Source organism: Salvelinus fontinalis, chromosome 18 (genome assembly GCF_029448725.1).
Source record: "Salvelinus fontinalis isolate EN_2023a chromosome 18, ASM2944872v1, whole genome shotgun sequence".
Classification (NCBI taxonomy): Eukaryota; Metazoa; Chordata; class Actinopteri; order Salmoniformes; family Salmonidae; genus Salvelinus; species Salvelinus fontinalis.
In genome coordinates, this window is record NC_074682.1 from 21,869,519 (window position 1) to 21,886,862 (window position 17,344).

The 17,344-nt window shown below is 45.8% G+C and overlaps 1 protein-coding gene across 4 annotated transcripts in view; it reads right to left on the minus strand.

Annotated features, from left to right (window-relative positions):
* The window catches only part of LOC129815146 (plexin-A2-like), a 59,499-nt gene that overhangs the window by 14,244 nt on the left and 27,911 nt on the right, over positions 1 to 17,344 (minus strand). Inside the window, exons 5-15 of one of the 4 annotated variants that reach the window (XM_055868576.1) lie at positions 12,944 to 13,044; positions 7,624 to 7,747; positions 6,979 to 7,132; positions 6,687 to 6,783; positions 4,318 to 4,432; positions 3,952 to 4,152; positions 3,313 to 3,409; positions 2,776 to 2,975; positions 1,887 to 2,038; positions 927 to 1,044; positions 640 to 776 (exon numbers count right to left, since the gene is read on the minus strand). In XM_055868576.1, coding sequence (XP_055724551.1) covers positions 640 to 776; positions 927 to 1,044; positions 1,887 to 2,038; positions 2,776 to 2,975; positions 3,313 to 3,409; positions 3,952 to 4,152; positions 4,318 to 4,432; positions 6,687 to 6,783; positions 6,979 to 7,132; positions 7,624 to 7,747; positions 12,944 to 13,044 — 1,496 coding nt within the window. The other 3 variants (XM_055868577.1, XR_008753398.1, XR_008753399.1) reach the window with 3 other exon arrangements.

Below are 17,344 nucleotides of genomic sequence, written 5' to 3' on the forward strand. Positions count from 1 at the left end.
AGGAATAATGGTCTGGGGCTGTTTTTCATGGTTCAGGCTAGGCCCCTTAGTTCCAGTGAAGGGAACTGTTAATGCTTCAGCATACAATTACATTCTAGATGATTCTAGATGATTCTGTGCTTGAGGTCCATACAGTGAGGTCCATACAGAAATGGTTTGTCGAGATCGGTGTGGAAAACTGGACTGGCCTGCACAGAGCCCTCAGCTCAAGTCCATCAAACACCTTTGGGATGAATTGGAATGCCGACTGCGAGCCAGGCTTAATCGCCCAACATCAGTGCCCGACCTCATTAATGCTCTTGTGGCTGAATGGAAGCAAGTCCCACAGCAATGTTCCAACATCTAGTGGAAAGCCTTCCCAGAACAGTAGAGGCTGTTATAGCAGCAAAGGGGGGACCGACTCCATATTAATGCCCATGATTTTGGAATGAGATGTTCGACGAGCAGGTGTCCACATACCTTTGGTCATGTTGTGTATATAAAACCCAGGAAAATCACATATTTAACTGCACAGGACCTTTTAAAATAGGTCCCGAAAAAATAACAGTTGGCACTTTCATCAAGTCCACACTTTTATATAAGGAACTTTGTAGGAACTTCCGTAGAGGGTTCTCTTTTGGCCTTCTCCTCTGCACTCACCTGTACAGCTCACAGGTCTGGTTTCCAAAGGTAACATTCACTCTGCTACCAGCACCCAGGTTCTCCCCCACGATGGTGACCTTAGTGCCACCAGACTCAGGCCCTCGGCCAGGGGTCAGTCCCACCAGGTTAGAGGTCTGGGAAAATAGTATTTTCTCAATATTAGACATGGCATGTTACTTTGTCAACTCTGTTGTCGATGACTCATATGATAGTGTATGAGAACAAACTGTTACAGAGCAATAATACTGTAGTAGAGAGATGTGTACTATGTATGCATATCATACCACAAAGGAGTAGAGCTGGGAGGACTGAGTTCGTAGTTCTGGTCTACATTCACCAACACACAGCTGGACTGGACCAGGTGCCCTTCCCTGAGACGTAGAGTCCATCTCACACACAATCCTGGAGAGAGAGAGAGAGAGAGAGAGAGAGAGAGAGACTTTGCTGTACACGTTTTTCAAGTGAACAGAAAGTGCTATTTTCTGTTGGTCTCTCCATTCAATGTGATTGTGGCTTTCAAAGTAGTGGTAGGTCAATATGGAAGGCCATCGTTCTTCCTAATGGAAAACCAATAGCACCAATAGAATAGCAATGTTAAACTACATCCCATCTCTACCACCCACCATTAACTCGGTCACCATGGCAACAGTGTGTTCTCCATAAATGTGTTAGCGTGTCAGGTCAATAAGATAAAGTATGCAATGAATAAGTCATTATAAAAACTGACCGACAGTAAAAATAATGGTTGTAATGCCATGCTTTAAAGCACTGTGTGGGGCCTAAATGAGTAGTCCCAGAAATGTTTTAGGGATTAACCTTTCACCCGACAAGAACAGGACCCAATGAATCCTCTTCTCGCCCCCCCTGTGCTATGTCGGGCGAGTTTTCCAATTTCCTGCTGGCATGTTTCTTTATACAAGGATATAAATAAGGTGCCCTCAGCCATGGACCAATTGAATGGCATGGCTGTGAGAGAAACCCATGGCTAACAGATTGTCTCTGCACTCAGTGACATGCAGCGCATTTCAATTACAGCGGTGCCGTCAGCCTCACGAAGACACACAAAACAGCTCTGCTCTCTACTCCTCAGTACACTAAAGCAAGCCTGCTGCAAGCTGTTTATCTCTATCTCTATCATTGGTTGTATTCTTTGTGTGTGCGTGTGTGTGTGTGTGTTTAAGTGTAAGTGCCTGAGTGTGTGCATGCATGTGTGTCTGGGTGCTTCTGTGCGTATTGGTTCTTACTGTTCTGCAGTGATGTAGCCCTCTTCCTGTGGAGTGCAATGTACCCCTGCCACCTCCACGTTCCCCAACAGTTCTGAGAAGGACAGGCCCAGGTTCATTCCCTGTATGGTGACCAGTGTTCCCCCCTCTGGAGGCCCTGCCACTGGGCTCACCTACAGGGAGGAGACAGTGGCATGGAGAAGTGTGAGACTTAGAACACTTCAGAACACTGTATATTAGTGTTTCAAAGTGAGAGGATCAAATAATAGGTAGAAAACATATCAATCAGAAATCATGCGGTTTAAATACAGCCTTTAAGTAATATTCCATGCGTAGGCCTTGTAGCAGCACTGCATCACTATGTACAAAGATAATTATTCAGAAGCTCTCCTTAAAATGGCTTGAACACACAAACACCCCTCAGGTCTGTAGTGCAGCTCTATCCCTGTTCCCAGCAGCAGGCAGTAGTAGCAGCCCGGGTCTGAATCAATTCCCTCCCAGACTGCCACTGAAACACTAATAATGTGACAGGGACTTCAAAGGCTCTTTGAAGTGGGAGCATTAGTTATATGTCTGTCTGACCCACTATGTCTCTCGTAATAAAGAAGGTGTTAGGGCCAAAAAGACTCACAAAATAGGCTGCATAGTGCATGGCTCATGGCTGCATTCATTTGGTTGCAGAGATAATGTTGACCTCTATATGGCACACACTGTGTCTCGTATAGTCCTTCCTTAATTGTGTTCTACTGATTTGAAGGAGGATATGATGCTCATGTCTAAGGACCGATCCCAGTGTTTTTACTGGTTATTTCTGAGAAGGCCTCTTATTACTAAGGCCCTATGATGGATAATGATGAAGGTTAAAGTAGAGGTTTGCAGGAAAAGGTAAGGGTCTCACTGATTAACTAACCTCGGTGATGCGTGGGTTGGTACACCTGACATTCCTGGCGGACAGGTTGAGCCAGCGGCTGGCGTAGGGGCTGATGGGTGAGCAGTGCTGCTTCATGGTGCAACGGCCTTCTCCACTGCACCAGCCACACTGGAACTTCCTCTCGGCCCTCAGACACATGCCACAACTGTCCCGCTGGGCACCACACTTATACAGGTGCACTGTGGGATAGAGGAGGACCGCAGTTGAATTATATTCAGTGCTTGTATATTTCACAGTATTTAGATATTGAATGGCACTATTCTACAACCAAATACATAATGGAAAGAGTTCTAACAGTCAGAAACCAAAATGGTAAACACAAAAGTTCACCCTTCACCCTCACAGCACAAATGATTGGCCAGTACTTAATAATAACACAGTAGAGCGTGAGTGCCATGTGAACTTTGTCTGAAGGCAGAGGGGAAGCTTTGACATGGGCTAGACCCCATCCATCCCAACAGAGTGACTGTTTTCCACTCCTCAGCAATTGCAGGCAATGATGGATGTCACAGGCACCTTTAATCTTCTCGGGATTGTCGATGATGAAATTGCCGTTCCAAACGATAGAAAGTTCCACCGCCAGGTCACTGATCCTTACACCCTCATAGATGTACTGAGAGAGAGAGAGAGAGATGAGGCTTTTAACCACCTGTCATTTCTATGATCACTGTCTGCTCCTCTCTACTGGGACGTGCCCAGGACTCTGCGGGGACTAGAGAGGCTGTTCATTGGACGTGAGAGAGGAGAGTGAGGTATAGATACATTAAAATGTCATGTAGTCTGTGTAGCCCTGTCTGCCACTCTTCCTCACTCAACTATCTGAGAAGTTGGTCTCCACTGAAACTTGAGTCTCAAGGGAACCTATTATGTCCCTATTACAAGGTCCTAGATGTATGTTTGAATGACAGGGACATGTTAGGTTTCAGACATAATTTAGATGTCTGTTTTACTCCTTCCACTGCAGACAACCTACTTCTTATTTTATCAAGACACCGCATGACAGATCATTTCAGTGGGATGAGATCAGATTCAGATTACGCTCAGAGACTACCTCAGATGTAATTCACTGGACTAGAGATAATGGTCCTGGATAATGCACAGCCAGATTGAGGCTGGTTCCGGCGGGAGTGTTAGAGAGGGTCACATGGTACGTACCGAGCTGTTCTGACACTGCACGCTGGAGCTGTTAAAGCGCAGGGCAGTGACGCGGTGGTTGTTTCCCTGGACGTGGAGCACACACTCGTAACCCCGCTGGCCAGACTGGGGTTGGGGAAGGTTCCGGGCCCTCAAGGTGATGGGTCTCACCTCCCCTGCTGGGATCAGGATCTCTCCAGAGTGCAGCAGCTGGGGGCAGTCCTGTAGAACGTACGCCAGGAGTCAAAGGTCAGACATCAAAAAGCTTCAAGGTCCATTCAATTATATAGATAGATTAAACACTGGTTAATGTAAACATGTGTTAATATGTATTATAGAGACAAAACTGTTAATCTGGTGTTTGTTAATCCATAGCCATGTAGCTACCTCTGAGGCATTGACCCGGCCCTCCTGAAAGGAGCAGCTGGAAGGGTTGTGAGTACACAGGTTGCGGTATTTACACCAGTGGCAGCGGAAGGTACTGTTCACACAGGACAGACACCTGCAGGGCAAAGACAGAAGGAGGGACAGATGGACACGTTACAGACATCATATGACCAACCAGCCAACAGACATCCAAATGCTTCCAGAGACTCTGTGGCCAAACACATTTCTAATGATCCATCCAAGATACAGTGCATGAAGAGAGCATAGTTAGTTTCCTCAACATTGTACCACTAACGCATAATGTTAATACAGCAGTGTATCAGAAAGGCCACGAGCAACAGTAAGTCAGTATGTTCTGTAACAGCTCTGTATTAATAGAACTGGCCTGCCAAGTCGTTTCAAACACAGGATAATTAATCACGGAGGCTGATGTGATGCTGCTGTGCTGTGTGAGGCGAAAAGGGAGGGGAGAGAAGGGGGAGGCTGACATATTAATCACACTATAGACCAGAGAGGGTCGCTAGCTGCTAATGGACACCTCATTCTGATGAATTGGATGTGATGAGGCTTTGTACTGCATTTGTATTATTGTAATATGTTAAAGTTGAACTGACTGTACCTGCCAGAGAGCTACACTACATCACCAAAAGTATGTGGACACCTGCTCATCGAACATCTCATTCCAAAATCATGGGCATTAATATGGAGTTGGTCCCCCCTTTGGTGGTATAACAGCCTCCACTCTTCTGGGAAGGCTTTCCACTAGATGTTGGAACATTGCTGTGGGACTTGCTTCCATTCAGCTACAAGAGCATTAGTGAGGTCAGCACTGATGTTGGGCGATTAAGCCTGGCTCGCAGTCGGCATTCCAATTCATCCCAAAGGTGTTCGATGGGGTTGAGGTCAGGGCTCTGTGCAGGGCAGCCAAGTTCTTCCACACCGATGTCGACAAACCATTTCTGTATGGACCTCCCTTTGTGCACGGGGGCATTGTCATGCTGAAACAGGAAAGGGCCTTCCCCAAACTGTTGCCACAAAGTTGGGAGCACAGAATCTTCTAGAATGTCAGTGTATGCATAGTGTTAATATTTCCCTTCACTGGAACTAAGGCCCCTGCCTGAACAATAAAAAACAGCCCCAGACCATTATTCCTCCTTGCACTGTGCATTGAGGCAGGTATCATTCCCCTGGCGTCCGCCAAACCCAGATTAGTCCGTCGGACTGCCAGATGGTGAAGTGTGATTCGTCACTCCTGAGAACGAGTTGCCACTGCTCCAGAGTCCAATGATGGCGAGCTTTACACCGCTCCAGCCGACGCTTGACATTTTGCATGGTGATCTTAGGCTTCTGTGCAGCTACTCAGGCATGGAAACCCATTTCATGAAGCTCCTGACGAACAGTTCTTGTACTGACGTTGCTTCCAGAGGAAGTTTGGAACTCGATAGTGAGTGTTGCAACCAAGGACAGATGTTTCTGCACTCAGTGGTTCCGTTCTGTGAGCTTGTGTGGCCTACTACTTCGCGGCTGAGCCGTTGTTGCTCCTAGATGTTTCCACTTCACATTAACAGCACTTACAGTTGATCGGGGCAGCTCGAAATTTGGCAGACTGACTTGTTGGAAAGGTAGCATCCTATGATGATACCACGTTGAAAGTCACTGAGCTCTTCATTAAGGCCATCCTACTGCCAATGTTTGTCTATGGAGATTGCATGGCTGTGTGCTCGATTTGATACACCTGTCAGCAACGGGTGTGGCTGAAATAGCCGAATCTACTTATTTGAAGGGATGTCCATATACTTTTGTATATACACTACTGTTCAAAAGTTTGGGGTCACTTAGAAATTGTAGCTGGAAACGGCTGATTTTTTATGGAATAACTATATAGGCGTACAGAGGCCCATTATCAGCAATCATCACTCCTGTGTTCCAATGGCAAGTTGTGTTAGCTAATCCAAGATTGTCATTTTAAAAGGCTAATTGATCATTAGAAAACCCTTTTGCAATTATGTTAGCACAGCTGAAAACTGTTGTCCTGATTAAAGAAGCAATAAAACTGGCCTTCTTTCGACTAATTGAATATCTGGAGCATCAGCCTTTGTTGGTTCGATTACAGGCTCAAAATGGCTGTATGATGTACACTGAATGATGTACACTGTTCCTCAGGGAACCATTCTAGAAACACTAAGTATAACCAAATAAGCTAACAATGCGGGGTTGACTGCCTAAGGTTGACTTAAATCGGAATTTAGAGGTTACCTACCTGCCTGTACTTAAGTGGGGTTGCGTACATCAATGTCCTTAATGAGGTTGTACTCTACTATCTATTGAATGGATCAGATCATGTGTGGGCCGGAGGGTGTTGTACTCACGTGTGATGCACGCTGCAGTTATAGAACTTGACCTCTGCACTGCCCAGCATTTGACCTGTCTCCTTAGAGTTCAAACGCAGCTCCACACTCAACCAATCTGATAGATGGGGGGGGGGGGGGGGGGGGGGGTAAGGATACATCTGATTTTGAGTATATTTATGGATTTCCAGGTTTTTGGTTATACAGTGCTTAACTTTATTCAGGCTGTTGGTCCTCTGAAAAAGAGGTCACATCTGTATCACTGAGGAACACAGAGAAATAGGTTGTATACTGGAGCTATATCTTTTCTCACCTTGTCCTTCAGGTATGTGTGGGACCTCCTTGCCAGACGGGGACAGACACATGACTCTGTTGCCGTTGACATGACCCTCCATCTCCGCCTGCTCTCCAAAGGCACAGCTGATCCCAGCTGAGAGGTCTGGCACGTTGCTCACCTCCAACAGGAGCTATAGCAGAGGAGGAGAGGGATAGCTGGTTTGGAACTGTCTGGTCTGTCATGAAAAACTCAGGACCAAGTCACCTCCAACAGGAGCTATAGCAGAGAAGGAGAGGGATAGCTGGTTTGGAACTGTCTGGTCTGTCATGAAAAACTCAGGACCAAGTCACCTCCAACAGGAGCTATAGCAGAGGAGGAGAGGGATAGCTGGTTTGGAACTGTCTGGTCTGTCATGAAAAACTCAGAACCAAGTCACCTCCAACAGGAGCTATAGCAGAGGAGGAGAGGGATAGCTGGTTTGGAACTGTCTGGTCTGTCATGAAAAACTCAGGACCAAGTCACCTCCAACAGGAGCTATAGCAGAGGCGGAGAGGGATAGCTGGTTTGGAACTGTCTGGTCTGTCATGAAAAACTCAGGACCAAGTCACCACCATCAAACTCAGAACATGTAAGAATCAGTTTGATCAGAAGTAAAGAACGAACGGTTAAGATTTGACTCACGGGCACACTGTGTGCTGACACGGCAATGCTGTCTGGGTGAGCGATAATTTTCACACAACGTTCGATATCAGTGGCGAACCGGAAAGGCTCCTCTGCTCTCTGACACCGGTCTCTTCTTGCACACCTATGGATGGGAACCAGGACATTATTCAAGATGTTAAGGAACATCTAAACAACATTGCTGCAACATCAAAGCAATTAAGGTCAACTAAGGAAAGTGAGCCCATATCAGTGTGATTGGATTGTTCTGGATTGTTGTAAGATGTGATAAATTGGGTTTTATGTTGGGGTTATATAATCAGTCTCTTTAAACGAGACATTGTGATAGCTTGGGACGTGGAGATTTAGAAAATGCACACAAACACAAAACAAATGCATGTAAGACAATGAGAGGATCTCAAGGTTGCCTCTCTCAGCGATCACGCTTCCTCTTGACGAGGATTTGACAATAGAGCGTGTCTCTCTTTTACATTTGTAATGCCCACTGCGGGATGAGACGGTGCTTAATGAACTCTCAGATGTTGTCGAGGGTGACATCTCATGAGAGCCTTCAAAGCGCACAGAGACCTCAACTGTAATTGCAAGACAATGAAGGCAGAATGGATGGTTGTTGTTCCTACCGTCTCCTTGATACAGCCTGCACCCACAGGGAGAATAGACACTAACTTCTTGGCCTCTCATTAATTGAAGTGCCTCTGGACAGCTATTTCATTCCAGACGCCCTTTCATTCCCTTTTATCTCATCTCCCCCTCCATGTCATGTCTGATAGAGCTGTTTGTTCTCCTGTCCTAGCCCCTTAGACATTAACACACCACACACACTCTTCTGTAGGTCACATGGGGCTTTACCTCCACATGCTTTGGGTGGGCATATACAGTGATTGCATGTTGCATTTTCTAACTCCTTGTTTTACTCTTGAGAGACAAGTTGAGTATTTAATTCAGGCAATATTAGCTATATAGTGAATAGTAGCTCATGGAACTTGTAACGGTCGTCTTGTGGTGAATGAGCGGACCAAAGCGCAGCGTTGTTATATGACATAATGAAGTTTATTAAAGAAAGACGAAACACGAAAACACTTCAACAACCTACAAAACAAATAAACGATGTAGACAGACCTGGACTTGAGAACTTACAAATACGAAGAACGCACGAACAGGAACAGACTACATACACGAACGACAAACCAAAACAGTCCCGTGTGGTGCAACATACACAGCGGAAGGCTCTGGCGGAAGGCTCTGGCTGATCCTGTCTGGCGGAAGGCTCTGGCTGCTCCTGTCTGACGGAAGGCTCTAGCGGCTCCTGTCTTGGCGGAAGGCTCTAGCGGCTCCTGTCTGGCGGACGGCTCTGAAGGCTCATGGCAGACGGGCGGCTTTGCAGGCTCAGTACAGACGGGCGGCTTTGAAGGCTCAGTACAGACGGGCAGCTTTGAGGTTCAGTACAGACGGGCAGTTCATGCGGCGCTTGGCAGACGGACAGTTCAGACGACGTTGGGCAGACGGGCAGTTCAGGAGCCGTCAGCCAGACAGGAGCAGCCAGAGCCGTCAGCCAGACAGGAGCAGCTAGAGCCGTCAGCCAGCCATGACCAGCCAGAGCCGTCAGCCAGCCATGACCAGCCAGAGCCGTCAGCCAGCCATGGCCAGCCAGAGCCGTCAGCCAGCCATGACCAGCCAGAGCCGTCAGCCAGCCATGACCAGCCAGAGCCGTCAGCCAGCCATGACCAGCCAGAGCCGTCAGCCAGCCATGACCAGCCAGAGCCGTCAGCCAGCCATGACCAGCCAGAGCCGTCAGCCAGCCATGACCAGCCAGAGCCATCAGCCAGCCATGACCAGCCAGAGCCGTCAGCCAGCCATGACCAGCCAGAGTCGTCTATCATTTAATAAATCAGTATGTCAAATTATCACGCTGCGCATTGGTCCTCTGATCCTTCTCGCCTCTCCTCGTCTGAGGAGGAGGACGAAGTAGATGAGCGTTACAGAAGTAGCATACATACAGGTATAATACTGGGACTTGGAGTGGAAACTGAACTAAAGTCAACAAATGACGAATAAAGTACCAGAACAAAAATATAAATGCAACATTTTACGGAGTTATAGTTCATATCAGGAAATCAGTCAATTGAAATAAATAAATGAGGGCCTAATCTATGGATTTCACATGTGTGGGATTACAGATACCTTAAAAAAATATTTAAGGGCGTGGATCAGAAAACCATTCAGTATCTGGTGTGACCACAAAATGCCTCATGCAGCGCGACACATCTCCTTCGCATAGAGTTGTTCAGGCTGTTGATTGTGGCCTGTGGAATGTTGTCCCACTCCTCTTCAATGGACGTGGGAAGTTGATGGATATTAGCGGGAACTGGAACATGCTGTCGTGCACATCAATCCAGAGCATAACAAACATGCTCATTGGGTGACATGTCTGATGAATATGCAGGCCATGGAAGAACTGGGACATCTGTGAAGAGCACACTTCTACAGTGCCAGTGGCCATCGAAGGTGAGCTTTTGGCGACTGAAGTCGGTTATGATGCCGAACTGCAGTCAGGTCAAGACCCGAGTGAGGACAATGAGCACGCAGATGAGCTTCTCTGAGCTCATCAGCTTCTCTCAATTAATCCCTATCCCAGTCTGTTGTTCCCACTTGCTTCAAGAGGGCCACCATTGTTCCTGTTCCCAAGAAAGCTAAGGTAACTGAGCTAATTGACTATCACCCAGTAGCACTCACTTCCGTCATCATGAAGTGCTTTGAGAGACTCGTCGAGGATCATATCACCTCCACCATACCTGACCCCCTAGACCGACTCCAATTTGCTTACCGCCCCAATAGGTCCACAGACGACGCAATCGCAATCACACTGCACACTGCCCTAACCCATCTGGACAAGAGGAATACCTATGTAAGAATGCTGTTCATCGATTACAGCTCAGCATTTAACACCATTGTACCCTCCAAACTCGTCATTAAGCTCAAGACCCTGGGTCTCGACCCCGCCCTGTGGAACAGGGTTCTGGACTTTCTGACGGGCCGCCCCCAGGTGGTGAGGGTAGGAAACAAGATCTCCACCCCGCTGATCCCCAACACTGGGGCCCCACAATGCTGCGTTCTCAGCCCTCTCCTATACTCCCTGTTCACCCATGACTGCATGGCCATGCACGCATCCAACTCAATCATCAAGTTTGCAGACGGCACCACAGTGGTAGGCTTGATTACTAACAACAACGAGACGGCCTACAGGGAGGAGGAGAGGGCCCTTGGAGTGTGGTGTCAGGAAAATAACCTCTCACACAACATCAACAAAACAAAGGAGATGATTGTGGACTTCAGGAAACAGCAGAGGGAGCACCCCCCTATCCACATTGACGGGACAGTAGTGGAGAAGGTGGAAAGTTTTAAGTTCCTCGGCGTACACCTAAAACCCTCACAAACTTTTACAGATGCACAATTGAGAACATCCTGTTGGGCTGTATCACCGCCTGGTGCAGCAACTGCACTGCCCTCAACCACAAGGCTCTCCAGAGGGTAGTGTGGTCTGCACAACGCATCACCGGGGGCAAACGACCTGCCCTCCAGGACACCTACAGCACCCGATGTCACCGAAAGGCCAAAAAGATCATCAAGGACAACAACCACCCGAGCCACTGCCTGTTCACACCGCTGTCATCCAGAAGGCAAGGTCAGTACAGGTGCATCAAAGCTGGGACCGAGAGACTGAAAAACAGCTTCAATCTCAAGGCCATCAGACTGTTAAACAGCCATCACTAACATTGAGTGGCTGCTGCCAACATACTGACTCAAATCTCTAGCCACTTTAATAATAAAAAATTGGATGTAATAAATGTATCACTAGTCACTTTAAACTATGACACTTTATATAATGTTTACATACCCTACATTACTCATCTCATATGTATATACTGTACTCTATACCATCTACTGCATCTTGCCGTTCTGTACCATCACTCATTCATATATCTTTATGTACATATTCTTTATCCCTTTACACTTGTGTGTATAAGGTAGTAGTTGTGGAATTGTTAGATTACTTGTTGGTTATTACTGCATTGTCGGAACTAGAAACACAAGCATTTCGCTACACTCGCATTAACATCTGCTAACCATGTGTATGTGACCAATAAAATGTGATTGGATTTGATTTGACAGTTTCTGACAGTTTGTGCAGAAATTCTTCAGTTATGCAAACCGACAGTTTCATCAGCTGTCCGGGTGGCTGGTCTCAGACGATTCCACAGGTGAAGAAGCCAGATGTGGAGGTCCTGGGCTGGCATGGTTATACGTGGTCTGCGGATGTGAGGCAGGTTGGGCGTACTGTCAAAATCTCTAAAACGAAGTTGGAGGTGGCTTATGGTAGAGAAATGAACATTAAATTCTCTGGAAACAGCTCTGGTGGACATTCCTGCAGTCAGCATGCAAATTGCACGCTCCCTCAAAACTTGAGACATCTGTGGCATTGTGTTGTGTGACAAAACTGCACATTTTAGAGTGGCCTTTTATTGTCCCCAGCCCAAGGTGCACCTGTGTAATGATCATGCTGTTTAATCAGCTTCTTGATATGCCACACCTGGCAGGTGGAAAAATTATCTTGGCAAATGACAGAGATGCAAACAAATCTGTGCACAACATTTTTGAGAAATAAGATTTTTGTGCATGTGGACAATTTGTGGGATCTTTTATTTTAGCTCATGACACATGGGACCAAGATTTTACATGTTGCATTTATATTTTTGTTCTGTATAATTAGGATAAATCCATTCTGTGTTTTGCTAGTCAAGTAGGATGATAAGAGTGCACTCCAAGAGCTGCAATTTAGATAATGATGATCGTAGAGATTGCTGAAATGCAAATGCCATATAATACTGCATATTAAATTCTTTCTGAGGTCTGTTTCTGTAAATGTTCAGAAACACTGCCTGGGTTTTAATCTTCTGAATCCCTTCTGGTCTGTCCTGTTCTATTACGTAAGCTACCATGCCGGTCAGACAATTAAGATGTAAGCCCAGTCTCTCAAAGACCAAAATGTTATAGAGTCTGCAGCAGCCCTGTGTGTTACCCTGTCTACTCCCTGTAATCCTTCTGTACTCTGTCCCCATTGTCTCATTCTGTCCCCCCATACCAGCAGTGACAGTTTGTCTGTCTGTATCTGTGTGCTCAATAGCATCATTTTCTATTCAAGGGATTCTATAAACTCTTACTCCTTTTTTCCATCTAAATTCCAGCTGTTGGTAAGTTATGTGATTGGTGTGTTAAACCATGGCCATTGTGCCTTTTAAGAATAGTGTGGTAGTGGACTTACATGTTGAGCAAGACACACCAGCCACAATGAGGATCCTCAGAGCTCAGACACTCTCCGCAGGTCCCATATTGCTCACATGCCTCCACTGGGATCTTGGTCACCTACAACACAACAGAGGATGGCTTAGATGCAGCACAGAGGCCATGGAGGCTACAACATTCACATAGATATGAGTAGCATATGATTTACAATAAGTGTAAAACATATTGCTCTATATAATTGCTTCATTACTTTTTTAGCTGGTTAATTGTGTGTGGTATGTGATAAATGTCATGTATTCATTGAAATAGTGCATTTCCTGTTGGCTTGACCAATGAAACACAGTTTACATGATCTAAGGAAATTGAGAAAAGACTGGTAGTCTGTGAAATCAGATTGATTCAGCTGATTGATTGTGGGAGGGTTCAACAGAGGAAGTGGCTCTGGCAAACAGGCTGAGAAAGGAGTAAAGCCACAGCAAAGATAAGCCTGATCTACATCGGTGAGCTCACAGCCTAGATCAGCCCACACACACACACACACACACACACACACACACACACACACACACACACACACACACACACACACACACACACACACACACACACACACACACACACACACACACACACACACACACACACACACACACACACATACACACACACACACACACACACACACACCTCCTCTCTGTGTGGACGCCTGGCAAAGCATACGCTCCCATTAGTCGCTGTGACAGACGTTGCTGTTGAGTGGGCAGCGCCAGCAGCCAGTACATACACAAACAGGTTGAAGCTTGGCTATTTTATACTTTGCTATTATTCTCCCCTTTGACGGACAATGCAAGCAATTTCTTGATGTAAGCAATCACAAATGAAGAGTGAATTATGGATTAGAACATCTCTGCTGCACTTGATAGCATTAGTGGGTTCTCTCCCAGGTCTGTGTTAGCAAAACTGATTATCTGCCACTTCCCGCAAAATCAGTTTCTATTTTTTTAAGTGTTCAGAACACAGTGCATTCCATTAGAACATTTATTTTAGAAGGGATGGACGGGCAAATCTGATGCAGGAGGAGTAATCGACCAAACCAACCCAACTCAGATCAGCCTCTTCTAAACTAGCTGAGAAGGGGAAAGAGCAGACAGACATGGTGGGCCTTGGTGTCACTGTGCCAACAGCGTGCCTCTGGTGCTCAGATGATGGGAGTTTATTTGTCCATCGGATTTTACCTGAGCATAAAGGCATAGCTGTGAATTACAGTGAGATGACATTGACAGCAGAATCTTTTTTTAGGACCACATTCTCCCACAAATGTACAGCCCTAGAAAATCCATAGAAATGTAACTAAAAATAATTTTCAGATTGAAATCATTGGCAGTCACTTGATGAACGCTTCAGATTGTTATCTTTCTTCAACTGACCCTATCCATCAACCATCAGCTTATTATGTGACTAGTCGATCTGCTGGGAGGACAGAGAGAGGTTGCTCTCCTCCCTGACCTGTTGTGTTCACAACTGCTGACCCCTTGACAGGGATAACAAAAGGTTCAAGGACGGGTCAGGGGGAAGCCAGGACAGAGACTAATAACCCTTCCTGTCCAAACAACCTCACACAAACCATCAACAAAATGCCCAGATACGAAGTATTTCCTCCTCTGCCTTTGTGCCTTGACGATTCGGGTCATGGGTGCCTTTATAACAGGGCTCTCCGACCCTGCTCCTGGAGCGCTACCCTCCTGTTGATTTCGCTCCAACCCCAGTTGTAACTAACCTGATTCAGCTAATCAGCCAACTAATTATTAGAATCAGGTGCGCTAGATTGGGTTGGTGCGAAATCCTACAGGACGTTAGCACTCCGAGAACGGGGTTGGAGAGCCCTGCTCTATAAGCACTACAGGCAGCCTATACTGTTAATGTACGATGTGTAGCCTGTATGATGATGTTACGTTTCACCCGGGTTATAGCTATTGCCTTCAGGTTAATTATACTGACTAACACGGGAATAAGAGGGGAATTCATTATCTAATGTGTCCTTAACAATGGTACTCTCAGAAATTGAGTTTGTGAAGCAGCAAATGTGAAACTTTTAGCAAGTATTTCACATTTTACAGTGCAGCACTTGTAGAGAGATTGCCTTGTAGCCAATGCAGGTTGTATTCCCTCTAAGTGAATAACTGTAATAACACTTGTTATGGGAGAGCTTTAAACCTATGACCCCATGCTACATCAGACCATTACAATTCAATGAAAATTGTGTATTTTTGGACAATAATTCTCAACATAAAGCAGGGATAGATAGATGCTTCAACAAATAATCAAGGACTTCAAACTGATCCAAACTGATCCACTATTATAAAGCCGCTTGGTAGGATAAAAAAGTAGATTCTTAGACTACTTACACACACACACACACACACACACACACACACACACACACACACACACACACACACACACACACACACACACACACACACACACACACACACTTCGTTCCTCTCCACTCTGCATCATCATGCTCGGCAGGAGACAGAGAGGCTCATTGTTATTCTGCGAGGGTCGCCTGATCGCAGTCAAATCTGTTTGTGCCTCGCTCCTCATTTCACATAATTTCTCTATTGTTTGGCTCAGAGAAATCCCCAAATCCCCATACTCTGGGATCGGCTGGGAAAGCAGGACATCTGAGAGAGCAGCCCAGGAAGCCCCTCTCCTCCTGGAATTCCTCTGTAAAGCTCTAGGAAGGTCTGATTGGAATAAGAGAAAGGGAGGAAGGCTTCACTCCTTTCCTGGTCCCTAGGGGCCAAAAGCCACAAGCAGACTGTATGATTCCAATATTAGGTGAGAGCGAGTGCATGGCCATGGGCTGGTTTGGTTGGTTACATGCGTCCATGTTCTCATACTACAGTCCAAATGGGAAGAGTATCTCCTTGAAGGAAGCATGTGTGTCTCCTTGAACAACCAGGGCTCGTCAATAAGTAATGTCCTGTCTCTTCCAGTCTATCACACTCTAGGAAGTGCTTCCTTCATTTGTATCAAGAGACACTTATGTACAATGCCTGGGCCCGTTTCTCCCTCATTTCTCACAGACAACCTAATTTATTCCTTCACTTGATGTTTAGAGATTATTTCGAGACACATTAAACTAATTTATGCCGCCTGTGTTGTTGAAACGCCCTCTGCCTCTTTGTCCATCAGTTTAGTTAAAAAAATATATTCCAACAGTTGGGAGACAAGTGAGTGTAGCAGTGATAGCAGGCCTTCTGGCCGTACTGAAATCTAATCCCATTACACAACGCCATGTGACTGTGCCAGAAAAATCACTTGATGGGAGTTGAAAGTGATTACCACTGTTCCCTCTTATCTCCAAAGAGGCCAGAGGATATCTGCCAACAACAACTGCTCTGCTAGCTGCTGTGATGCTGGCCCAACTGGAGAACACCAAAAACATCCACAAACCAATGAAATGTTTGGTTTTCAATGGGATGTGTGTAGCATGTAGATTAGAAGATACATCGAAGGCAAGTCATTACTATGGGATGTGTGTGGATGAATGGACTTGTAATGGTTTTCTGTGTGATGTGTGTGGCATGTATGAGATGCCTGTTAGTCGAGTGGTCTTCTATGGGATGTGTGTAGTATGAGATGCCTGTTAGTCGAGTGGTCTTCTATGGGATGTGTGTAGTATGAAATACATGTTAGTCTGGTGGTTTCTATGGGATGTGTGTAGTATGAGATGCCTGTTAGTCGAGTGGTTTCTATGGGATGTGTGTAGTATGAAATACATGTTAGTCTGGTGGTTTCTATGGGATGTGTGTAGTATGAGATGCCTGTTAGTCGAGTGGTCTTCTATGGGATGTGTGTAGTATGAGATGCCTGTTAGTCTAGTGGTTTCTATGGGATGTGTGTAGTATGAGATGCCTGTTAGTCTGGTGGTTTCTATGGGATGTGTGTAGTATGAGATGCCTGTTAGTCTGGTGGTTTTCTATGGGATGTGTGTAGTATGAAATACATGTTAGTCTAGTGGTTTCTATGGGATGTGTGTAGTATGAGATACATGTTAGTCAGTGCACATGGGTGAGTAATTAGAGCATCTGTCATTCTGTCTGAACATGCCCTGCATATTTTACACACAACCCAACATGGAGTGTACGTATAATATAATATCAGAGAAGAATTTAAAATGTACAGTGGTATCACAATGTATGAAGGAGAGCACAAGATCAAATATTTCGGATCAAATTCATCTTTACGATTTTCAATTCTCGTTATATACACTGCATGGCCATAAGTATGTGGACACCTGCTCATTGAACGTCATTCCAAAATCATGGGCATTAATATAGAGTTGGTCTCCTCTTTGCTGCTATAACAGCCTCCACTCTTCTGGGAAGGCTTTCCACTTAGAACATTGCTG